The sequence below is a fragment of the Urocampus carinirostris genome, chromosome 1 (assembly GCF_059441175.1).
Source record: "Urocampus carinirostris isolate Australia breed hairy pipefish chromosome 1, RoL_Ucar_1.0, whole genome shotgun sequence".
In the NCBI taxonomy this organism is placed as follows: Eukaryota; Metazoa; Chordata; class Actinopteri; order Syngnathiformes; family Syngnathidae; genus Urocampus; species Urocampus carinirostris.
The window spans coordinates 9,156,125-9,182,117 of NC_142349.1; the positions used below are offsets into that span (position 1 = coordinate 9,156,125).

General features: G+C 39.0%; 2 protein-coding genes and 1 non-coding gene across 7 annotated transcripts; 2 read left to right on the forward strand and 1 right to left on the reverse strand.

Annotated features, from left to right (window-relative positions):
* Nucleotides 1–28: 28 nt before the first annotated feature.
* natd1 (protein NATD1) lies at nt 29–4,297 on the reverse strand. Its single transcript, XM_088322864.1, has 3 exons — nt 4,052–4,297; nt 1,895–2,013; nt 29–1,801 (listed from the first exon to the last, which is right to left on the reverse strand). The coding sequence occupies exons 1-3, from the start codon at nt 4,149–4,151 to the stop codon at nt 1,685–1,687; spliced, it is 336 nt and encodes a 111-aa protein (XP_088178990.1). The 5' UTR covers nt 4,152–4,297; the 3' UTR covers nt 29–1,684.
* Nucleotides 4,298–6,717: 2,420 nt separating this feature from the next.
* Nucleotides 6,718–25,696, forward strand: LOC148373440 (uncharacterized). Of its 5 annotated transcripts, none has more exons than XM_088322897.1 (17): nt 6,718–6,870; nt 7,126–7,186; nt 10,103–10,415; nt 12,733–12,829; nt 12,899–13,010; nt 13,096–13,193; nt 14,284–14,570; nt 16,259–16,362; nt 16,426–16,524; nt 17,585–20,383; nt 22,230–22,377; nt 22,431–22,551; nt 22,689–22,836; nt 24,208–24,282; nt 24,398–24,509; nt 24,648–24,739; nt 24,841–25,696. In XM_088322897.1, exons 1-17 carry the CDS (start codon nt 6,851–6,853, stop codon nt 24,889–24,891), a joined length of 4,737 nt encoding a protein of 1,578 aa, XP_088179023.1. In that variant the 5' UTR covers nt 6,718–6,850; the 3' UTR covers nt 24,892–25,696. The 5 variants fall into 5 exon arrangements, 3 of the variants coding, with proteins under 3 accessions (XP_088179023.1, XP_088179024.1, XP_088179088.1); XM_088322898.1 differs by having other exon boundaries at nt 22,452–22,551; XM_088322962.1 differs by lacking the exons at nt 6,718–6,870; nt 10,103–10,415 and having other exon boundaries at nt 7,139–7,186.
* trnat-cgu (transfer RNA threonine (anticodon CGU)) lies at nt 23,703–23,774 on the forward strand. The gene has a single exon. It is a non-coding gene; the product is annotated as a tRNA-Thr (tRNA).
* Nucleotides 25,697–25,993: the final 297 nt, after the last annotated feature.

Here is a 25,993-nt window from a genome sequence, read left to right on the forward strand (position 1 = left end):
CAAATGCATGCAATACAAAAAGCTCCAATCATTTTTGTACGTTTATTTTATTATTTATAAAGCACAAAAAAAAAATCAAGCAAACAACATGTTGACTGTTAAAAAGGTTGACGTCTTTTAGAGCTGAGGATAAAGAAGAAACGAATTATTGCCCTATTTAGGTGATTGTCACCTAGTAATCTAGCATTTTCTGCATGTAAAGCATGATGTCCTACATGCAAATGTAGTAGCAGGAGTGTAATGGATTTCCTGAGGTTTACTTCTCTTCAACACCTAGATTGTCAACAGCCAATTGAGCCAAACGATCGAGGAATCTTAACACCCCCTATATGTATACATGTATATACCAGTATATCTATCTATCCATTATCAGCACCGCCTATCCTCAGTAGGGTCGCGGGGGTGCTGGAGCCCATCCCATAGTTGTATTATAGAACACTGTAATATTTATTGCACCTCATCAGCAACAGTTATATCCTACACTTCATGTGCAACAAAAATAAATGGTAAATTATATACTAAAATAACAATTTTCAGTAAACAATTTAAAATTAATTTAATAAATGTAATAAATTTAGCTCTTTTGGCTCCTAAATGGGTTTCCAAGTTGTTTTTTTGTTGTTTAATCCATATGTAACCCATCCATTCATTCACCTGCACTGCTTATCCTCGGTAGAATCAAGAGCGTGCTAGAGCCCATCCCAGCTCTCTTCGGGCTGTGGGCAGGGGACATCCTGAACTGGTTGTCAGCCAGTCGCAGGGCACATAGAGACAGACAACTCACTCGCAAAAAATTCAACAAAGAATGCAGTTGAACTTGATTGCAAATGCCCTGGATGAAGCTAAGCCATTATTTAAAATGCTGGTTTATCCATTTGCGCAATTCACAGTGAATGGCTATCTATCACGTCATGGTGTAATCATAAAAGATATGTCATCCAGGAGTCTGTATTGTTTCTGAGATCAGCAGATCAAATGCAAAGTGTTTGCATTTCTAGGATATCAGCTACTCGCTTCTAACAGGAATAAAATGGGATTGGGTAAATATGTACTGTACATATAGGAAATACTTAGGTATACACTCAATATTGCTTTAATTAGTGCAACAATCCCTGCATATTTATTAGCAACAATATTTCAGCCCAACCCAAAATTTCAAATAGTGGTCAAAAACTTGCTTGGACAAATTATTTTGTGACAAATAAAGGTACATATTTAAATTTGTAGCAAGGTTAAAATACTCTTAAGTCTGTAGTGCAAGACAGCCTTGCTATAATTAGATTACCCTGCCAATTTTCATTACTACACAATGCACATAGGAACCTTGGGGCAGGTGTCAAACCAGAGAATCATTATATTTTGCCAAACTACCATAAAGACAGACAAAGCTGTAGACGACATGTACTGTAGGCTGTGATTTCTGCCCGTGAGCAGAAATAACACAGGTGAAAAATGTGCATCATGATTTTTTTTGTATGATAGAAACATTGGACTCGTGTCAGTTAATAGATGTCCTCTTTTCAGATAAATGCTTCTCCCCCTGTTGTGGATGGAAAGTTTTTCTGGAGGATCTCAGCTGGGCACTTCTGAGGATGCCTGGAGGGTCCTTTTATGTATACGATCCAAAGCAAACCTCACCTGAGAGAGTTTCTCTTTCTCTTTGTTGTTTTGGCACAATGTCAGGTCATTGGTAAATGTGTTCAAAGTAATGCGGTTCAGGATTTTCCTTTACATATTTCTGAATGTACCAACAGGTAAGATGAGCTTTGAGATCTTCTTCCACCACAAAGTCCATGGCTGCCTGTGTTCACAGAAGTAAACTTGTATCACTGTTTGATGTCTAAAGTGGGCCCTTTACCATCATGCTAGGTATTGCAATGTTGATTTGCTTTACCTTGGCCAGGTGTTTGGCAATCCCTCTCCCTCTGTAAGCATCAGGAACTTCAGTATGTTGGAGGTCCACTGTCTTTTTCCCGACATATTCATACAGAAGAACTGCACGATCGTGAGACCCTGGTGGATGTCAAAGTCAGCTCTGAAAGTTTATATTCACTCATTCTACTTGTTTAAATATATTAACTTTCCTCATCTTACTGAAAGGAAATAAACCCCAAACAAGGCCTATAAAAAAAAATTGAAGGTACAATTTGGGCATCAGCTGACAGAGGTTAATGGTGGTATTAGATTATTAGCCACAATTACAAGACAGCTTTCATAATATAAAACAGCCTGTTGTTATCAACATTATAAAAAACTTTTTTCACGCCGGCCACCACCATTTTGACCCTGTGGTAGGTGTACAGGTCCCTTGAAACAAGGTCTTACAGGCTCAGAGAGAATTTCTTCCACACAAGCATCACCATCTTAAACAATGGTGCAAAACTGTGAAAAATAGATTATATATCTTGCGACTTATTTGCGTATTTTGGTTGCTGTTAAAATGTTATTGCACTACGTTGTAAATATTTTGGCCTACTTATCCCAACACTAATACTTTATCTTTCTCTTTTAAGTCTTTATTCCAAAGTTACCCTGGAGTGTCTAATATCGTTGAATACAATGTTTCACTATGTTGTTAACGATGACAATAAAAGACAGTTGAAATGTAATTGAATTGCATACCAAAACATTGAAACATTTACGAAGAAAGGATGAATACTAGCTTTCTAATTGAAATCAACTGTTAAATTTTGCTCAGATCAGAGGCTAAATGTCTCCTAAGACACCCAAAATATACAATTTTCGACGACGCCACCCCAATAACACATGCAACAGTACAAGTTGTTCTATCTAGCACGTTTCTTAAAACATATATTCGCAAGTACTTCAATTTGTATTTATTTTTATGAAAGAGCAGTTTGAGGCAGATGTCCTGCTTATCTTTGAAGAGCCGGAGTACGCTTTACACCAACAACAACGGTGACCAGATGATGATGGTGCTGTATCTGAGTCAGTGCTACTGGTATCTTTGGAAAACAATGCTGTCTGTTTCATGAGGGAGAGAAAACCCCGAAAACAGGCCTGGAGAGTGTTGGGTCCCGCCAGGCTGTACTGTGGTGATTAAAGGATCCGTGAAGTTAAATAAATGTAATTCAATTGTTTGCTAATACTAAATAAAAGTATTAGGCATTACTGTTGGCTGCCGAGAATATGATTACTGTATAAGGAGTTGAAAAGAAAACTTTCTGATTTTTATAAAACAGCGTGGGGGAAATATCAACACAAAGTCCACTGATTAATTTCAGAGCTGTTTCTCCGGGAAAAGTTATTCATGAAATCAAAAGGTGTTTAAATGGCAGCAATTACTTACGGTCTTTTTAAAGTGCTGGTGTGTATCATTTGTCCACTAAACGTCGCTGTACTGTGTAGTGCAACTAAAAACAAGTGCTACAAAGTACTTGGGATCAAACTGCACATTCTTTCTTAAAATAGTGTTCCCAGCCTTTGGCAAGGTTTTTGTTTTTGACGTACTGTAGCAGCAAAATGGCAGACAATTATGTCAGCTCCTTCTAAGTGATACTCGCGCTGCGGAAGGGACCGGTAAATACAAATCTTTTAACTGATGAATATCTTTTATTAAATGCACGTTTAAATAACACTTCATGTCTTTTTGCTTCCGGTTGAAATCAATAGTGTTTTGTTAACTAATTAGGTTAAGCACTGTCCCTTTAAAAATATCAGATTCAAGATTTGTTTTGAAACTGAACCCATTATTTAAATAACCAATACAAGCAAATACGATTGATCCTTTCAGCTCATTTGGCTTTTTTTCCAAAACAAATAACAAGGATACAATTGGCAATTTTTTTGTTTTTGTTTGTTTGTTTGTTTATTTCAAAATAAAGTTGCATTTGATTATTTAAGAGCTTTTTTTAATCTGTGTCAGTGTATGTTTCCCTGACAGCAGCACCAGACAGATATATGGCCCACGCCATGGTAAGTGGGTTATACCTCCGATTTCTTGCTGATAACATCTTTGAAGCTAAATTAACAACTAGCTGCAAGCTAACATTAGCCAAAAGCTAACAACACAGCATCACATCGGACATACCGTTCAGTCTTATGACAAACTGTCGACGCTTTTTGTCGTGCTCCACCTGGATTTGAGGGTTGTTGGCGTCGGGGGCATTTGCTTGGGCTGTGTGCGCCATAGTGGCGGGTTTAAAATAAAAAAAGGGAGCCGTGAAAAAGAGTGTGCAGCGATGCCAAACAGAAATGGCTCCAGACTACATTGCAACCACAACACTCCGTGCAGCCAAATCAGCTGGAAGGTCACGTGACAACCATCCAACCAGCGACTCGTTTATAGGTGGAGACTGAAATGAAAACAAAACTGTTTTTGTTTTGTGTTTTCCGTTTCGAAATGGCTTCATTCATGTGAGATATTTTTTAATACTTTATTGAACACTCTGTGAGATGATGACGCTTATAACGTCACAGTATTCAAATTAGCGCTGCGCTCGACCAGTGTTTGGGGACATCACATGCATGAATGCTGAGCCCAGAAATCGGCAACCCAAAATGTAGAAAGAGCCTCCGTGGTGCAATGGTTACTATATTCGCCTACCGAGGTTCAAACAAGGTGGAGAAATATAGGCGCCACCAGCATATACTTGCCCGTTGTTTTTCTTTCTTAGGGTTTGAGTACGATTTGGACTGTACTTATAACAGGCATTGCACAATTCAGGGGGACAATGATGAGTCCCATGTGCGTTGGCTGTAAATCGTTTTAATCCTTTTCGTTTGCATCATCTTTGTTTACATTTGTCTTTGCGTTTTCTCTCGTTCGTCTCTCATTCACATCTCTTCCCATCTCTTTCAATCTACAACTCACACAGCCGCGCGTTATGACTCAAAGGACCCCGCAGCTAACACACAAAACATTACTAAATGTCCCAAAACTTCGCAAAACTAACAGAAAAGTGCTCAATATCTAATGTGAACTGAATGAGACAACATTATCAAACAAATATAAACATATAAAGAAAATGACATGGAAAATAAATGAAAAACGCAATTACATGCCTGGGGGTGTTCTGTCTTTCAAGAATCCATTCATTCACACCATGCACTCATTTACATGGGTCTTACACGTTTCTTACTTTCACCATTTTCATGTTTCGTTAACATAAAAAAATAGTGATGAGAATGAAGTTACTCTCCACCGCACCCCCATTCCTTCTACCTGAAGTGTTCTGCCTTGAACAGCATTGCTAAGAGTTGGCTTGGAGAGGGATGGGCGCTACCAGGTACAATCTTTTTCCCCCGCTTTTGTCTTGTTTTTTCTCTCTACGTTTTTCTTTTTTTGGTTTCCCAAGCTTTTTACTTCTTTTTTCCTCTCGTTTTTCCTTCCTTTTTTCTCCTATTTTCCTTTTTAGTTTTAGTTTGGTTGTTCTGTTTTATTTTTCGTAGCTTTATCATTCTTTTTTTCCTGTTTTTTTTCTTATTTTGTGTAAGGTTGGGAAGGGCAAAGTGGAATGATTGTTTGGTGAATGTGAATAGATTCTTAACTCTAGCCTCCTCCCACTACCAGGATATGGCTTCGGTATAGAGATAGCTTCTTCTCCATTTTCCCCTTTGATTTTATTCTTCCTTTTATTTTTCTTGCCTTTTCCTTTTAGTCATTCATTTCCTGCTTTTTGTTTTCCTAGCATTTCACTTATTTTTATTTTTTTTATTTTGCTTTTCTTTTTTCCAACTTTTTTATTGTTGTTTTTTTGCTGTACTTTTCGCTCTTTGAAGTCCTTTTTTGATTAATGTCACCTAATAAATGGTAATATATGGATCAAAGCAACAAAAACTGTCACTTGTACCGGTACAAGCAGACCACACAAATGCCTAACGTTTCACACAACGCTTTATTAAGGGATCGGGGAAGTCAGGGCGAGAGGAAAAAGACTAAACAACCAAGAGACAATACCTCTGTAAAGGAACAGCATTGATATCATCGAGTTGTCTCTTAAAGCGACAGCATGTTTAAGCACAGAAATCTGCACAGGAGGCAACAAAATCATATGTTGAAAGAAAATAATTTCTGAGTATGACTGTATTGAAACATTTTAGCAAAAATCATTTAAGTTGAAAAGTATGAATGTTTTACCAAGTTTGTGGGTAGTCAACACTTCATTTTAGTAGTGTTTATTGGTACTTTATGTATTTGTTTGAACAACAAAATACCTTGGCTTATGCTGTATTAGGATAAATTAGTATTTAGCCAGATATTATAGATACTGCTCACCTAAGGACGATTTGGACGGGCCAATTTACCTGACATGCATGTTTTTGTGAGTGTGGGAGGATACTTACACAGGCAGGGTGAAAACATGCAAACTCTACACGGGGAGGCTGCGGTAGTCCCAGCACCCCTGCGACCCTACTGAGGATAAGTGGTGTAGATAATGGATGATGGAAGAGCTGTGAAAAGCCCGTTATGGTAAATTAGCGAACATGAGGAGGAAAAAAATGGAATATACGTGAGTTTATGCATTGTAACTCCTTATTTAAGTAGCTGAGTGCCAATCCAAACCATTATTGGATGCTACAGTAAACTTTGTATATATTTGGGAGATTTAAAAAAAGATGTGCCTATTGCCCGTGTGCTAATCCTGTTAATCTTTTGACCTCGTTCCTCAAAACTAATGGAGTTTGTCAACTCTGTCAGGGATTGCGCATGTCCAACACCTCTCCACACTGAAGTTTGTGATTCGTTCAGTCATTTTGGGAGCAATCAAGCTCCCGTTCCTTGCAGTTGATGTTTTTATAATTGTTCTCATCTTTAACTCGATCAGGGTTTTCCGAGATGTAAACGATTTGATTTTCACTCAATCCATTCTAGAGATTGGCACTGAAAATGATGTCCAAGGCTCCAAGGTAAGAAACCCTCCAACATCACCTTTTTTGCAAGTAAATAAATCAAAAGAGAATATTAAATAAACACATTTAAATGTAAACGTCAAATGGTCCCAAATGTGTTTTAATTCTGAATCTGGATAAAGGTAATCTATGATCTGTACCGGCAATGAACTCATATAAAATTGCAATTAAATGCAGTCTGTATTTGATTGTAAATTACTGTCCACACTCTGTCGACTTTGATAGGAATAACTGACTTTGTTTAATTGTTAGGTGGCCTGAGGTGCTGGTTAACAAAAAGATCCATAAAGCTGCACAAAATAAAGGAGCATGGGTAGGTTATTGTTTGTGTTTGAAATGTTGTTTTGATAAAAGCACAATTCTATGGGAAATAAAAGATGAACTTTGTGCGTTGGAGACACATGTATTCAAGTTGGTGTGTGTCGACTATCACTGGGTTAGTCAGATGGCGCTTAAGTTAATTAAGAGATCTTGTTGGGATTGGAACTGTTTGCCACTGTGGTGATTGGAATTAACAAGTCAAAGAATTGGCATGGTCTGACATTTCTATACACTCGTCTTGAGCAAAAACAGCAACAGGGAAAAGAATACAGTATTTTTATTTTTCTATTACCCCGGAGAGGGATGGGTGCCACTAGGCTGTACTTGCCCAGGACACACCACATAAGATGATGCCCCCTGTTTCCCTAGTAGTTAAGGGAACCCCACTTATGTTATCACTTGAACCAGGCATGTTAAATATACGGCCTGCGGGCTTAACCTGGCCTGTTGGATGATTTCATCTGACTCCCCATACACTTATCTAGGTCATTAGTATCAAAAGTTATGATTTTTAAAACAAATGCAAACCAAATACTTTCTCTGGCTACAGGCCAGTAAGTGATATACTCTCAACTTTAGTAGGCCCAGCCTAGTAGTTTGATCTTGTGTAGTATAAATTTGTTGCCCATGCATTGCTAAAACCTTTATTTTGTATTTCCTTTTTATTTATTTTAAACCAGGATAATTAAGGCAAAAATGTTATATTTTTTCATAGCTCCCACTTGAGTTTGTGTAGCGTAGTGAATTGGTTCAGGTGTAAAATTGCATTCACGCAACTCTTAAAATAAACCACTAAATACATAAAATGCCATACACAAAAATGCTTTTTTTTCCAATTGTTTGGGAATAAATGTATTATGCTTAGGAAAAAAATCCTTTATCATCCATGATTATAATATGTAGACTAGGTTAATAACTAGGCTTAATGATGAAGGATAATGCTGAAAAACTACAGTAAGAAAAAAATGTTACTTTCACATTCTTTTACAGATCTGGCCCGTCTGAAAATAGAAAGACTGAATCCGGCCCCAGATCCAAACTGAGTTTGACATCCCTGACTTTGAGGGACTGTGTGTAATATTTAGTGCGTCCTTGTGGTACGAAAAGCTTTCATTCAGTAAAAAAAAACATTGGTTTGAATACTAAGCCAAAATACATGAATTATCATACTAATGTTAATTTCTATTAAAAAAAAACATAGGTTAAGAATTTTGTGTTTCTTTTACACAGTGGAATCCGCACTTAGGTTGCCGCCATGTTTGTCTGGCATCCAGCTGCTATGTGTGCACTGTGAGACTGGCCTCTGCTCACACCTGACAATTCAATGCCATCTACTGGTCAAATACTATGCGCTGTGGCTTTAAACACACCCGAATATATTTGTCTATGATTTATCCAAGGTCTCTATCCATCTCTATTTTATGTTGGATGATTTGAAAATTCATCTCATCTCATCTTATCAGCCGTACCGCTTATCCTCATTAGGGTCGCGGGGGGGCTGGAGCCCATCCCAGCCATCTCCGGGCAGTGGGCAGGGGACACCCTGAACTGGTTGCCAGCCAATCGCAGGGCACACAGGGACAGACAATGCATTTGCTCATTCACACCTAGGGACAATTTGGACCGGCCAATTCACCTGAAATGCATGTTTTTGGAACGTGGGAGGAAACCGGAGTGCCCGGAGGAAACCCACGCAAGCACGGGGAGAACATACAAACTCCGCACAGGAAGTCTGGAGCTGGATTTGAACCCACGACAGGTTCCCATGACATGAACTGTGCCGCACAAGCGCTAACCACTGCGCCGCCGTGCTGCCTGATTTGAAAATTATGAACAATTTAATCAATATATTAGTAAATGGCAATTTCCTTTGCCTAATAGGTTTGGATAAGGGGATGGTGTAATAATAGTCAGTAGTCTGTAATGGTCCTTGGTCTGTGCAGCCATTTTAGAATTTTTGTGATTAAAGGCTATACAAATAAACATGACTTGACTTGACTCGATAGCACATGTGTGAAACTCACAGTCCGTGGGCCAAATGTGGCTCGCCACATTATTTAATGTGTCCCGCGAAACAGTCCTGAGATTGCCTTGTAAAACAAGACAGACAACTAGCTGCATCTTGTCAAACAACCACTTGCAGTTTTAAATATGTCCACTGGTTGTCACAAAAGCCAAGTGCCACTCGCAAAGTACCCACTGTAGTATTAATCCACCAGAGAACATTTAGGAAACCCATCCTGATTTTATTTTGTTAAAAAATGATCTAACAGACAAGTTTCCATATTCAGGTAAAGATTTTCGTAAAGAATTTTAAACCTTTAAATAAATTGTTTAAATTAGTATTTGTATGCTGTTTTTGTCACTTTCCAGTCAACGTAGGTTTCCTTGTAGTGGAAATAAATTTAAATTGTTTTTTAGCTTTTTTTCTTTGCAAATGCACTACAAGATATTACATTTTAGTGATGGAAAAATATTGAAGAAAAAAAACAATTCAATAATTGTTTTACATCCCTGAATATTCATTTAGTTATGAGCCTTCGAAAAGACCCCCAGCCCTGCAGCTGAGGCTCACTTATTATGCCATGAATTCACTAGTCTTAGAATGTTTTTTCTACCATGCTAAACTTAAAAAAAATATATATATATTTCTGTATTTTACTTAACATGAGGCTCACCTAGAGGGAGCTGACATGATTGTCAGCCATCCTGCTGCTACGGATACCCCCCAAAATGAAAACTGGGCAAGAAACGAGTAAAAAATGTTGCAGTTTGGACAGTTTTAAGCTATATATTATAACGCTAGTTTTTGGTCACGCTTAACCATAAAGTGACATCTCGTAGTCAAATCTTACACAGTGTCCCTTAAAAAAATTGAGTCCGGTATCTTTCTTATTTTCTCTAAAAGGAGACGTCTACATCAACCGTGCCCGTGTGTAATAGAGGTAAACAGGCTGGTTCACCAAAATCTGCCTTGAATAATGGAAGGAGCAACTGCATTGGCGTCCATGACAGAGAGAGTACGGCTGCTGTCACTTTGAAAAGACACAGCCGGCAAGGTCGCGGAGGTCACTGGGCTTCATCGCGTCAATCCAGACCTGCCGTGCAGCTCTGCAGCAGCCGCAGCTTTTCTTCCCTTCACACTTCCTCACTCACGGCTAGTCCGTTCAAGAGGAGTAGTCGATCCCTCAACAGGATTGACCAGAGAATGACAGGAGACGGTAAAAGCTTTTTAATATTGGTGAGATAAGTGGCGTGCACAGATAGGCTATAAGAAGGGTTGGACCTAGTGGCGTTTACTGGGCTTAAAAGTGACTCGTAGAGTACTTTACAAAAATTGCACAGTTAAATCTCTTATTGGGTGATTACTTTAAAGTTTAGTAGACACTCAAAACAAGGAGAGAAGACATCAATGTTTTTTTTTAACTTGCAAGGAGAACAGGAGAAGAATGTACCACACTTTCAGATAGGAAATTCCAATCCCTAGCTTTTTCTTTTTATTAACTCTCCTAGGTTACAAAAAGAAGATCAGCCCTAAGGGCTGTGGTGATCAAAGAACAGAAACATGATTTGACAATGGTGACAATGATGTAAACAGTGCATAATAGTCACAAAAACAGAAAAGTCTGAACAATATTAATAGCCTTGATAACAAACAACTATGGCGTCCTCAGAAAACTTCTTTGCAGGTGTCCAATATTAAAAACAGAATCAATGGTTTACTTATCATTTAATTCCTCCCTTTTTTAGAAGTAAGATCGGGCCCACAAAATTCAGCCTGACCCGATTAATCAACTTAATTTTCAGCACCGAGCTCGATGCAGCCCCGAAATTTCATATTTTATTTGCGAAGACTAAGAAGGAGGAGAGGTGATTTTTGAAGCAAATTAAAGCCTGTCTTTTCAAACAAAAGTTAAACAAGGCTGTATAAACATGTACATCTTTTCTATTTGTGTGCATGCCGGGGTATATTAACCGACAATTTTCCATCATTGAGTTGACAGGAACATGTTAAGGCCGTATGTCATTTTGGCGGATTGAAAATTGAGCTGTAATCCACAGCAGTAGTGCTTCCTTAAGAATCCAGCGCAGCACTTTAAGAGAGAGAGAGAGGCAGCGAGGCAAAGAAGAAAAATGACTGTTGGATAATATATATATTTTTAAAAGTTAGTGTTACGACCCTCAATCATGCGCGACACAAGGTTCACAGTCACTCGGTTTATTGCCTGTATTCAGTAAACAAAACAATCAAAAGAAGTCAGGGCGTCTGTGCACGACTGTATACATCCTCAGCACGAAATGATTTGAGCCCAAGCTATGGCCAGCAGACAACATGCGAGCACATTAATAGTGAAACCTTAATAATAACAATGAACATAGCTTTCCCACGTACCTGCATTCAGTAAACAAAACAATACAAAGAAGTCAGGGCGTCTCTGCACGACTGCATACGTCTAAGACATTAATAGAGACAAAATACAAAAACGGGACATCACTCAACATGCCGCACATCGTGGCGTGGTTGCATTGAAACATGTTGCATCACAGTAATCATCGTTTCAAGCTGCATTACCTTACTTTTAATTAGTGATTTTTTTATGCATCATTTAGCACAACTTATATACTTTTATATACAAAAATAGTTTGTGAAAGCAGCTCCTATATCTAGCAAAATATGCATTTTTACTCAAACTGATATTGGGCACAGCTTGCCTTAAGCACTGGGTTATTGAGCTGAAGGTACGGCAAGCGCAGAAGCCCATAAAGTGCCTAACGAAAAAGACAGTCACACGCACCCGTGGCTTAACAAATGATGCGGTACCAGAATTTTAACAGTAATGTAACAAAAACACAGATTTTGTGAGAACTCAAAGAAACTCAGAACAATCAAATTTCAACTCTGTTACAAGTTAGCAAGTGAAGCCCAGCCCAGTCCGAAAGCAATGATTGGTGTTTTAGGCCCGACTCTGGCTTAAGGTCTTACCTCTACCCTTTTTATATCACAGAAAGAAATTATAAGTCGGTTTAATACAATTATATCTGAGTAGGATTTAAAAGATTTAAAAAGGTTAACAAACATGAAATGATTTGATTTATAGCTGAACATCTACTTTTTATTTTTGAATAATTGAAAATCACCTTTTAAGGGTTGTGTCAAGAGACACAACAAGTGAACATACACATTTTTTAACAGACACCTATTTAAATGGATATATTTTGATTCTTTGTATATGAAATTTCAGCTCCACCACTGGTTATTTCCTGTTTTGTCGCTATAGAATGTTTACGACACAATGTGGGGTCCTTTTTTAATAGAATGACCTAATTGCTTGGGGTTGTCCTGAATAAAATAAATCATTTTAGGGTAGTGAAACTGTACATTATGACCAACTTTATATTGGTAACATTCAATGAAAATACAAAAAAAGGAAAATATGACTAAAATGGGAAACGTTTTCTTCACATTACAGCAACAAAATGCAAAACGTCTATGTAAGATATGAAGCCCAGCTAACATAGTTCACATTTCTTAAACAGATTCTGACAAGGACCAAAATGCTCAACCAAAGAAAGGAAAATCCTCTGCAGAAAAATTCCTCCGTAGCAGAAAATTGTCCCCGAAAGACCAGTTCAGGTTCGTTGTGCATAAAGACATTAATGGAGATTGTCTTTGTTCATAAATTTCCATTTTTCTTTACGGAAGGACAAATACTAATGCTAAAAATGACGAAAAGACTGAAATGAGCAGCTCATGTGAAACACTGGAATCTTCGGAATTTTCCAGCTTTGAACTTGGTGACAAAGTTAAACAAGAGGTAACCTTAATTAATATAATGTATTTGAAAAATGATAGTTTACTCCATTCTTTCGGAGAGTTACTGTTTATGTAATTTTGTACAGAGCAACGTTGGAGCCTACTCAATGGTGAAGAGAGGAATTCGACGTAATTTGATCCAAACCGTTTTGAAAAACGTGAGGCTGACACCTGCTCCCTCAAGGTAGGTTGATTTGAACCACCTCCTTTGACTCAGGGGTTTCCAACATGGCACCTGTTGACAATCTGTTGACCGCCTAAGAGCACCCGAGTAGGCAGCGGACTGGTTTTGAAAATATCTCACCAGTGATGGGTCATAGTGATTTTCTAGGAATTTTGTATTTTGTATTGTATTTCTATGGGTTTTATTTTCAAATCATGTTGCAACGAACATTACATCACAAAATGAACAGATCACCTGAAAGGGGATGACAAGTGGAAGTGCTTATAAGAGACCCGTCCCCAAAATAACTTTGAACGCTATTTCTGTCAATCATATAAACAAATTATCATATCTTACAGCATTATAACGATCATTTGTAAGTCAGTTTACAAATGATCACATTGGTTGAATCCCAGTATGTATTTTACAGTTTCTGATGGTTTTTTTAATATCCCATCCTTCTCCACCTTAATTTCTAACAATATAATCTGTAGAACCTGAGACAAATTGGCATTTTCCCGTGAAAATTTTGAAACGAGATTGGACGTGAACTCAGAGTAAGTTACGAGGGCCTGATGACACCAAGTTATTCTGGACTATGGAATACGTAACTTGTTCGAATTTTGCTTTATTTTCAGACCTGGCTGAGCGCAAAGCATATGTAATATACAGTTCAGTGCCAATACACCGCAAATTTGATTTTTATCTGTCATGAAAAATCATTGACATGATCAGTGTCTTTAAAAACAGTGTTTTCGTAGTTTACTGCAATTATTTAGACCCGACTTCTTATAATTACAACCTGCTAATATTATAATTGGCTTGTAGAGGAATGGGCGCTGCCAGGCTGTATTTGCTCAAGACACATCACAGGAAGAGGTGCCCCAACGACCTTGGAGCTGGAGGGATCTGTGAACCGTTATTGTCATTGTAATAACATTATAACAACCTAATAATAACATAACTTGCTATTTTTAAAATGCATTCAAAATGCTAGCTCTTTGTGCTAATCAGTAACAAAAAAGTCGCTCTCAGGTTCAAAAAGTCTGATGACTCCTGCTTTAACTCATGCCTGATTATCATATCGTAATGGAATACATCTTTATTACAGCCCACAAATGAACATAAACATAAAAGGTGAAACCGAAGCAGAACCTCAAGATAATCACTCGCAGGAGAATGCGTGCAGTGAAGTTTCAGCAGGTTTAGAGAAACCAAAAGACCAAGAGAACAACCTCCAACGCAAGATGGAGGACACCTCTGTGGATATAAGCTTTGTGTCATCCCCGAGCCTTTCGCCAACCTCAACGCCCTGCACTGACTCCTCATCTCCTTTCAGTCCAACGCAGCGGGTGGATGACAACAAAGACATTGAAAGGGTGATCCCATTGAAATTTGGTGAGAATTTACTGAATCAATCCATATAGATTTTAATATAAATTTTAGAATTTTGAAGAAAATTATGTAATTGCTCAAGTTAGCCACTGTAACATACAACTCAGTCAGATTGAAAAGGATTTTAACCAAATTGCTAGCTGTAGTGTGCGTGAGGTGAAATCAATATTTTAAAATCAAGAAAACAATATACAAAATACTCTTCATTCTGTGCAACAGTATTATTTTGGAATTTAATTCAGTGTTTTCCGAGCCAAGAAACACTTTTTCATCAAAAACATTTTCAGGCACACTGTCCGTCTGAAATTTAAAAATGAATTCCCTGCACCAGTTTTTTTAAAGCCTAAATTATTTGCCTTTAATTGAAAGTATTAAATTTTTGTGTTTCAGGATGTCATAAAAGTTATTCATTTTAGTTCATAATTTGGGTGTAATGTCTGATCTTACTGCATTTTTAACCTATTTGTCACGACCGGTACAGGCAGGGGACCCAAATGCGTAACGTTTCACACAATGCTTTATTAAGGGATCGGGGAAGTCAGGGCGAGAGGAAAAAGACAGCAATCTGGTGCTCGCTGGGCAGGAGAAGCGGGAAGCCCTCACAACAAAGCGTGGTTGGAGATCGGAACAATTTGGGGAGCCGGGATGAGCGGGAAGCCAGTGGTCAATACAGGAAACAGAATCATGCAGGATATGGGTAGCCAGGACAGGAGAACAGTGCTTGGATCGGGGATGGATACAGGAAACAGAATTAGGATACGGGTAGCCGGGACAGGAGAACGGAGCTTGGAACGGGGATCGATACAGGAAACAGAATCAGGATACGGGTAGCCGGTACAGGAGAACAGAGCTTGGATCAGGGATTGACACAGAAAACAGAATCAGGATGTGGGTAGCCGGGATAGGAGAACTGAGCTTAAATCGGGGATCGATACAGAAAACAAGTCGGGAACAAAACGGGAGCCGGAGTCAAATGTGCTTGCTTTGCATGCGCTGAGGTTCGCAGACGGACTGACCAGGAGTGAACGAGAATGACGTGTTTAAATAGGAGGAGGACTAACTAGGGAACGAGTGGCAGTGGGGCTGAACGAGTGAGCGCAGGTGAGGGCAATGGCAAATCATGACACTGTTTTTTTATCTTTTTATATATTTTTTCTCGAAAAAGTACAAATATAATACAAAAAATGAGAAAAACTTATTGTTAAACAAAAAATATTTTAGTACTTGCTAACTTATTTACCTCTTTTTATTTTTCCTAAAATAAGAAAATGAGAATTAAAATCAGCAAAACGTGCAAGATTTTTAATTCATTTGATTTTTTTTTGGTACTAAAATATCAAACAGCGTCATCAAACACAACAAGTTATTTATTATATTTCCCTGTACTACCTCATGAGCAAATACTCAGTGTTTATACATATCAAAAACAATTGTAGTCTACTGCCACGTCCTGATATCAATAATTGTTAAAGTTAGTTGACTGATGAAGGGAAAAAACGGAGATACTGAAAAAAACATTCTTGTTGAAAGGATAAAATCGGACAAGGTCTAAATAAGGTCACAGAACACTAGTGTGCTCCAGCACACTGCTTAAAAATCTGTGGTTTCATCAATTACAAAACTACAAAATGCATGATACCAGCATTGTCCTTTTTTACAAAATCTACCTGTGTGTATTATTTCCCAACCAGTGCGCCCAACTTATTCACCAACACATGCGGTACTGTCAAACGAAGACAGTTCTGATCAAGAGCGTCAACCTTCCAAGGCTGAAAGAGGGCAACTTCTCACAGAGGTGACATTTAAACACATTTATAACAATTTATTAAGTGATGTTGTCACTTTTTTGCATTCACAGCTGGAAAAAACCCAGATGGAACTGTCTCAGCTTCAACTTTTGAATGAAAAACTACAACGTGAACTACAACAAGAAAGACAGAGTCATTTGAGAGAAGAGGTTGCTAGATTTTAAGTATAGACAATGGAAGAAATAATTTAATATTTTTTTTGCTATTCTCCTCTGACCTGTCTTAGCCTAAAGCATAAGTATTTTACATTTTATTGTTATTACACCAGAAACAGGCTTTATTTTATCTTTCAAAATAAAATGATTTTATTTAACGGTTTATTTAAATAATACAATTTCACCAGTTACTATTTAGGATTTTGTTGTAAAATAGAAAATAATGCTCAAAACCTGAAATGCTCAAAAACTATCAGCTACATCTTATCAGATGGCAGTAATAGGTGTTATTTTTCCTATTTTTCAAATGAGCAAGCTTTTCTGTCAAGGGAGCTAGACCTTTTGCAGTGTAAGTAAATTTGCTCATTATCAAATACGATTTTCCGTTCAAGTTTAAAGTGAAAAAAATAATAAACACGTTGTAGTTTAGTGTTTTTACACCGATGTGCTGCCGTCTCATGAGACCTTGTCTGGTGTGCTGCACAAAAATGCCAAATTTATGAAATCTTTGACGACAAACTATTAGCAAAAAAAGTGATCCATTATCCAGTATCTGTGCTGTCTTCCAGTGAGTCTTTAGGGGATCTGCTCAGGATGCAATCCAGATAAACCATTTGTGTAACTATATTTGGTTGAAGATAATGTTTAAACTTACACTACCAAAAGAAAAAATAATTTCCCCTGGAAGATGATCTTGTACGTTTTAAGCAACATTTTTCTCATTATACTGGAAATTCCAAGTAAAGTAATATAGCATTGTAACGCTACGAAAACAAGTTGAGACAATTAATTTGATATATTTACTTATTTCTATTTATCTTTTTGTCATTAACTTGTGCTACTTAATTGCCAATTAAAGATTATTGAAAAAAATAATGGAAAATAATTAAGGTAATTAAAACTAAAAAGAAGCCAAAAATCAAATGTATTCAGCATTTTCCAGAGTGGGAGTGACTGGAGGTAAGGTGAAAAAAGTGTCCGTTGGCTCAAGAATTTTGAGAAAAACACTCAGATCTACTTTTTTCAGTATCATCGCTTTGTTTTTGCATTGTAGAATGACCTTCTGTTCAATCATAACTCACCAGAGCCTACTTCAACCCTGCACAGCCCCCAAAAGGTGAACCAGGAACTCCATGTTGACTTAGAGGCACAAAAAAGATTGCTCGAGGAAACCCAAAAGTCCGAACTCTGTCAGAGAGCAGACCTCTTAGCTCAACAAGCGCGACTTCTCGAAACTGGGGATGCCACAACGCTCACTCAGGTCCAACTAGAGCAGGAGCTTAGGTCGCTCTACGAGCAGCGGATGGACTGGCAGCGTTCCATCACCTCTTTGAAGACCCAGCTTAACTTCAGCCAAGAAAAGAGGAATGAATCTGAGCTGCTTGTGGCACGACTGCAAGAGGAGGCCTGCAGTCAACGGGCTCTACAGGAGGAGGCTGAGGACCTGAGGAAGGCTCTCCTAGAGGCCAATACACTAATCCGTGCCAACGAAGATGCACAAACTCAAAAAGAGTCTTTGCTACAGAAGCACCTCGCACTACTTCAGGCAAGCCAGGATCGAGAACGGAAAAGTTTGGCTGCTCGCTTGGCCAGGGCAGATCAACACTCGCAAGAACTTCAGCACAGATTAGATCAAGCTGAGCAGCAGGTGAAGAGTCTGACGAAGGAAAATATTCGAAGCAGGGACATTAAGGAGACCCAACGTCAACTCCAGGAAGAGTTAGCTTCTTCCGTGGCTATGGCAGAAAAGTATCTGGGTGAAAAAGATCTGCTGGAGCAACAATCTCAAGAGCTGCAGAATCTCTTGAGAGAAGCACAAAAAGAAATCAGCCGGCTGCAGAATTGGCAGAAAACAGAAGAGATGCACTACGAAGACCTCAAAATGTCTTATGAGAACATCTCAGAAGAACTGCTGGCAGTTTTGGATAAGATGCAACAAAAGGAGGCTGAAGCTCAGAAAATGAAAGACGGCTTTGAGAACCGCCTTGACGCCAAGGAGCAAGAGCTGAGTGAGATTTTGCTCAAGATGGAAGTCTTAGGGAATAGTCTTGAGGAGACAGAAGCTCAATTCATGAAAATGCTCAAGGCCTGCCACTGTGCACCGTCAAATACGGATGATGAATCTTTTGAAGCCGTGCTGAACAAGAAGGAGATAAAAAAATCAGATCTAAGCTACAGCACATCACAGGAAGAAGAAATTCTCTCTGGACTCCCGACATATGAGGAATACAATCACTCAAGAGTTCGGTCCCACTCACTAGGCCCATCACATCAGTACATTATCACATCTGGAGATGACCAAGACTGTTTTACCTCAGTGATCCAATTGCTTGAAACCAAGCTCTTTGTAACAGAGGAAAAATTACGGGAAATCACAGAGCGGCTGGAGGAACACCAGGATCAGAAGACCTGCCAGGACCCCCATCTTGACTCCCAGCTCAATAGCAGCCATGCCTCAGCCCAGCAGCTTGCACCGACACCTAACAGCCAGAACATGCAGAGTCAACGTTTTGCTCAGGAGATGGAAAACCTTTGCAGGCTCCTAGTCGGTCGCTTCCAACTCTCGCTCAGTATTGTACAAAGCTGCCAGGAGAAACTACAAACCAGCACAGCTATTGAGTTGACAGACTTCGAGGCAAGTCTATCAGCTGTTGAAACTTGTCTTCAGCAGGGAAAGAATGATGTGGAAAAACAGCAACATGCCTCTATGGATACCTACACCACATATGAGAAAATCCTTAGTGATGTATTCGCTGGACCTGAGAGCCGCATTGATGCTGACGTTGAACTTACTCCCACAGTAAATTCAGACGACTTCATAAGTGTCGGGGAGTGTTTGTTGAGAGAACTAGTAGTAGTAGAAAAAATGTTGTCAGCCATAAAGTCTCCAAATGAGCGACTTGAGTCCTTGGTGTCAAGAAAAAATGACAAAAATGCGGCACACAGTTACCGAGTCATCATCTCTCAATTGCTAGCATTAAAAAAGACGCAATTGGTGGAAGGATATACAGAAGACTTCAAGATCATCATTAAAGCCTGTACTGAAGCAGAGTTGATCTATGCCGCCTTCAAAATCCAGCAACAGTATCAGAAATATTCACAAACGCAGGACAGCGAAGTAGATAGTGACCCTTTGATGTTTGGGTCCTATGAAGAGCAGGAAGACAGTTTGCAGAAAGAAACAATACCTATTAAATTTGCTGACTTCAAGGATGACAAAAGGCCACCTTGGTTGGAGTATTTCAAATCCAGGTTGCACAGAAGAGCTCAAGTCCTACGGCAGCTCAGACAGGAACTCTTTGGTACGGAAGAAGACTGGGAAAGAGCCTCTGTATTGGACCCAAACTGGTTGCAAGAGCAAGCAAAGCTAGTTTATTTGACAGACAGGCTTTACTTAGATTTGGAGCAGGAGCAGCAACGATGCCTCTTGTTGCAGGACAAACTGCAGGCTTTGTCCAAACAGCAGGACACTTTCATATCGGATGAGCAGGCAGGTTTTAATCACACCTTGAGTGATCTCGGAGAGGACACCAGAGCACTGAGAAAGGAACTGGGTCATGAGGAGGACAAGGACACATCAATGGGGACTGGAAACCAGAGACTTCAAGAAAGCAAATGGAAAATAGACGAGAACCACAACAAGAGATTGCAAAAACGAGAATCAGCGTTTCAAAACAAGATAAAGGAACAGCGGCGAGCCCTCCAAGAAGAGATAGATAATTTGAGACAGCATAACAGAAATTATTTTGATTCTCAAACTCCGAAAAATCAGGACACACATCTGTTGCTCAAAGGCAACACATCCTTAACAGGATCACAAGAAAGCTGCCAGAAAGACTTTGACCATCATCAGGTAAGATCATATCGCTTGAACAATTAACAAAACCCAAACACTGAGAATAAACTCGAAGAGGGAATCAAACATTGTGCTATATCCTAACAATTTACCTTTTCTTTTTACTGTTAAACATAGGTGTCCGACTCCAAATTATATCCAACACTCAGCTTCTGTCACAATACGTAAAAATTCTGGCCCTACCCTGGTGCACTGAGGTTATTGAATGCACTTTCATATTTGCCCACCAGAGGGCTACAGCACTCTGTCCATCTTTGTGAACGCCCATAAATTAATTACCGGTACTCTCCTTTTTCTACACTAGTTTTATGATTACAAACAACAGTGAAGCAATTCGATAGGTACCCAATTTTGAGGGAACGCACCGGCGATGCCTGTTATTCCCAATTACATTTCCATCCACTTGTCAGTTCAGGTTGGAAGTGTAACTCTTAAAATATTTAGATTTTAAAGTACCCTAGCAGTGAGAACCACCAAGACAGGCTTTCTAACCACAGCAGGCATAGGATGCCCCTTTTGTGTAAGCTACCACAAAAAAAAAACACATGCTGTGGACGCACTTTGCAGAATTAGGTCACCTGAATCTAATTTATTAGGCCAAAAACACCCATAGATAATAGGCAACAGTGTCCATTTTGGGAACTTCAAAGTTTTAGTCAACATTTATTTTGAACTATATCAAGCGCAAGTCTGAACAAAGGTATGTTTCCTGCCTATGTATAGAAAAATGTGTACTCATATTTTATGTTATGTTATTTTGATGCACTTACTATGAGAGTCATTCCCCAAAAAACAACTCGCCTATTTATCCGGACCTTGAAATGTCATGAACAAATATCAATATGTTGTTATTAATGACAATAAAAGATCTAAATCAAATTCAATAATTATTTTTCCATCTTCAAACACCTTATTACTGATGATGCCTAATATTTAAAATGTAATTTGAATTGTAAGTTCCATATAAAAGACAGAATGGTTTCCCGAAAGCTGTTCCGGTTAACATGTGTTTAAATGTAAAAATGAAAATTAAAGCTCATCTGAGTAGTTGGCTCCCAACAAGTTTACCTTACTGAATGTGTCTCTCTTTGCAAAACGCCACACCACATTTTTTAGTGTACATCTATCCATCCATTTTCTGCACCACTATCATCACTAGAATTGTCAGTGTGCTGGATCCCATCCCAGCCGTCTTCAGGCAGAGGGCAGGGGACACCCTGTACTGGTAGCAGCCCAGTCGCAGGGCACACAGAGACAGACAACCACTCACACACTCACTCACTCATACCAAGGGACATTTTAAACCTGCCAATAAACCTGCCGTACATGTTTTCAGAATGTGTGAGGAAAACGGAGTGCCCTGAGAAAACTCACGCAGGCACGGCAGAACATGCAAACTCCGGGTCCTCTGAACTATGGGGATGGCGAGCTAACCACTCAGCTGCCGTGCCACCCTGTAGTACATCTAACTGGACTGAATTCTTATGTTTCCCTAAATAAATCTTGGACTTCAATCACAAGATATGCTTAGAAAGATAGAACTGATGAAGTTGTTATAGGATATGTCAGACATCCAGGGAATTATAAACAAGTACCTTCTCATAACCAGCCAAATTGTCCATCCACATGTTCCCCTCTTCCACTTGACTCAAGTGGTTAGTGGCACAGGAGACCTTTGTTGACGGGATGGTTGTTTGTATGGCCAATTACTAAAGGAGGAAATGTATACTTTAGGTTTTAAATATTTTTCTTGTTGCAGTACATTCAAACTCACCATGTCTCGTCTTGTCCCAATAAGTGTCTACTCATATTTAAGCGTCATACATTTGCCCTTTACTTTCAGGTCTTCTGTTGTGAACATTTCACAGGCAAGGAGGAAACGCACATGAAGTCCAGAGCAGAGTTGCAGGTGCAGCACAAGAAGCAAATGGAAGAACTTGAAACGGAGAAGGAGAAGCTGGTGCAGGAAGAAACAGCTGCAACAATAGCATGTAAACAATCCATGACCTGAAACAGACTTATCGCATCTCTTTAAAAATGCTAGCTTCCACTTTGTTCTTTCTAGATATTACTGCATTGAGGAGTAATGGCAAAGATGATTTGGAGAGCTGCCGAGACACTCAACACAACTGTGAAGGTGTTGACATCACAAAAATGCTGCTTAGGTCAGGAAACCTGACAAAATTATTTTTTGGGATGATTGATAGAATATTGCTAATAATATGTTGGAATACAAAATAATAGAAAAAAGATCAAGGAATTAAAATGAAAATAGTATCAATACCTGTTTTTTGTATTACAGAGAGGGGAGGGAATTACTGAATGATGAGGAGTTGTCGATTCAGCACACTCAAAAAAGCCATGAGAATTCAAAGACCGGACAAGGGATGCATTTTGCCGGAAACTCTTTCAGGGAGACTAGACAAAGTAAAGATATTCAACTGGCACAGGTGGGTTGTTACTAGGCTAAAAATGCTTTTGATGCTGGGTACCCATGCTAGGTGTGGACAATATCTCTGTATTATTTGTAATTACAACATCATTTGCTGTCTGGTAATCCTGAAAGGGGGATACCACATGTGCAGTCCCTTCTCAAGGTTTCTTCATTTTCCTCATGTTGAGGTTTTTGAGTTTTTCCTTGCCCTCATGTTGGTTCCAGATCAGGGGATGGTGTGATAATTGTCTGAAATAATAGTCTGTGCAATATCTTGTGCAGCCCTTTGAGACTCTTTGTGATTAAGGGCTATACAAATAAAAAGGACTTGACTTGACTTGACCCAAGGTATAGATGGGTTTTAAACCCATGATCTTTGGTTTATGAGACCAATGCCTTACCACTCGTTCACTGCACCACAAACAATATTTTCCATTGTTCTATAAAATGCCTGGCGTTTAGTCTCAGTGTACCAGGGGCAGCCGTAACATTTTAGCACTTTTTTGCACCATTTAAATATGTTATTGCTAAAAAAAAGCCTAGAGAAAGCCTGGGTAGTCCCAGAATGACTCAATGAAAAGGGGTTTGTGTCCGTCATTTTCCCACCTTGCTCTACGCTTTACAGAAGATTCATTCTCACTGTCATTGTGAACGTGGTTTGCTAAAGGGGTAGGGTAAAGTTCAATGGAAGAGGAAGATATTGTAATATGCACAAGTGTTAAAGTGATCCCCAAAAAAGTTTATTTTGCTTTGTAACTCATCCTCTAATATGTCAAACGGCTGTTTTTTACTGGGAATCCATACAACATAATACTGTTGGAAAGAGCAAACTGCTGGCAGACCTTGCCTTTAGAGGCAGCCATCTGCGTAATGTGAGCATAGGGTACAGTGGCCAAGTGGTAAGGCGTTGGTCTCGTAAACCAAAGATCATGGGTTCAAACCCCATCTGTACCTTGAAGATGTATGTAAAGTGTTATATGTGAGGACTAGAGCATCTTGAAACAAAAGTTATTGCTCACCCTCAAGTAATTAAATTTGGTAGTTAATATAATGTAATTCTGTCAGGGCTTTTAAAGGGTAGCAAAATCCACACAATTTGTTCTGCTGGAACGAACAGTTACCACAAATACATAAGATTAACAACAGTTGAACACCAAAAAGATATTAACAAATGACCTGTTTTCTGGGTTTGGTCATCTGAAGTAGTAGGACCACATTTGCAGTTTTATATCAATAGGCTCCAGTGGGAACTGGTGATCATAGCTTCATAGAGCATCTAACATTTTCTGTCAGGAAAATGAAAGACACAACTAAGAAGCTTTAAAACTGGGTTTAGCCAGTGCCTTCGTAGGGGATATTAAAGGTTTTCCATCTTGATATGTTGCAGGTGAGGGAGGCTGAGATACATTTTCTCAAACAAGAAGCAGCTTTCCTCAGGGAACAGTTGAAGATTGCTCAAATGGTTTGATTCTTTTGAAATATAAAATTTGAAATCATTTTGGTACTAAAATTAATTACATACGTTTGTGCTGTACTGCTTGTCAACACCATTGCTGATGGGTTGAAATGCATTCCAGAGCATGACGAAGGAACTCTATAAAAACATCCATGATGAACCAGACCCGGATGCCAAAGGACTAAGTCAAGATATGAGTTTTGCTGTTCGAGTCGAACCTGGACAGAAACTAAGTACGTGAATGCCAAGTTGCCTGGAAAATACCTCATTAATAATTACGTGAACAATAGATTCATTTTAGGATTATTTGATATTAAAAAAATACAGTGTTTGGGACACATTCAATCATCATGTTTGTCTTATATTTTCAGATGTCAATGTAGTGAATACAAACAAGTCATCATTTGCGGAGAAATCGGACAAACCATCTCTGCTTCGTCGACTTCGAGCGGTAAGATCCAAGGTAAAAGCTGATGCTGCAATACATAGTTTACCTTGATTCCACAAATAAAGAAAAATAGTTGGAGAGAAGTAACAATTTTGTATAATTTGTTTCCCTTGCAGAGTTTTAAAGATGGCGTTTCTGGGCAAGCAGGGATAAAGCTGATCAATTAATTCTGGTCATAATAATTAATACCACGGTTCACGGATCCCTTAACCGCATGGGTCGTCGGGGAACCAATGGGGACGCAACTCTAGACAGCCTTCTCCACTGTTGACAGTCCCTGGCCTGTTCTTGGGTCATGGCATTGACAAAAATAATATTCTGTAAAAATATTAACAAAGATGTTTTTATGTGTCTATTTAACGGTGCCAGGACAATTGTACTCTCATCTAGGATGAGTCCCCTTCATTAAAGTTTGTAATATGGCACCACGCCACACGATGATGCCTGTTTGTTTCAGTCTTCCAGTAACCTTTCTGTTTACTCATTGGTGTCAACCTGGAATGGCAAAATTGTGCACAGGCCAAGCTGAAAAATCATATCCTTGTATTGTCTCTCATCTCATCTCATTAGCTGCACCGCTTATCCTCAGTAGGGTCGCGGGGGTGCTGGAGCCCATCCCAGCAATCATCGGACAGTGGGCAGGGGACACCCTGAACTGGTTGCCAACCAATCGCAGGGCACACAAGGACAGACAACTCGCTCGCTCATTCACACCTAGGGACAATTTGGACCGGCCAATCCACCTGAAATGCATGTCTTTGGAATGTGGGAGGAAACCAGAGTGCCCGGAGGAAACCCATGCAAGCACGGGGAGAACATACAAACTCCGCACAGGAAGTCCGGTAGCTGGATTTGAACCCACACAGGAAGATCCCAAGACCTTAGAACTGTGCCGCACACGTGTTAACCACTGTGCCGCCGTGCTGCCCTCCTTGTATTGTTTACGTGTAAAAATAAATTTTCCACTTTCAAGGATTCCAATCAGTAAGATTTCTTGTCAACCTTGAGTGACTAAAACTGCTAAAAGGTCAAACTTAAAAAGTTTTTACTGTTAAAAATCCAAGTATCTTTTTCTTTGCTAAATTAAGTTACAAGCTTTTGTAAACAATGGCCCAACAATGACATTCAACAAAATAAAATTATTTTCACTCAAGGTTAGCATAAATGACTAAAAATTGTGTCAAATACGATAACTTGGTAAAGACTGACAGGCATGCTTATTTTAGGTTTGGATCTGACACGTAGGCATTTTATTTTTCTAGATCTTAA

Excerpts from the sequence above, each read along its gene's own strand:
- natd1 (XM_088322864.1), bottom strand. The coding sequence starts at position 4,151 with ATGGCGCACACAGCCCAAGCAAATGCCCCCGACGCCAACAACCCTCAA. Across the intron at positions 2,014-4,051 it reads GTTTGTCATAAGACTGAACG|GGTCTCACGATCGTGCAGTT; the intron begins GTATGTCCGATG and ends GACATCCACCAG. Across the intron at positions 1,802-1,894 it reads TTGCCAAACACCTGGCCAAG|GCAGCCATGGACTTTGTGGT; the intron begins GTAAAGCAAATC and ends CTGTGAACACAG.
- LOC148373440 (XM_088322897.1), top strand. The coding sequence starts at position 6,851 with ATGATGTCCAAGGCTCCAAG. Across the intron at positions 12,830-12,898 it reads TCCCCGAAAGACCAGTTCAG|GACAAATACTAATGCTAAAA; the intron begins GTTCGTTGTGCA and ends TCTTTACGGAAG. Across the intron at positions 13,194-14,283 it reads CTGACACCTGCTCCCTCAAG|CCCACAAATGAACATAAACA; the intron begins GTAGGTTGATTT and ends TCTTTATTACAG.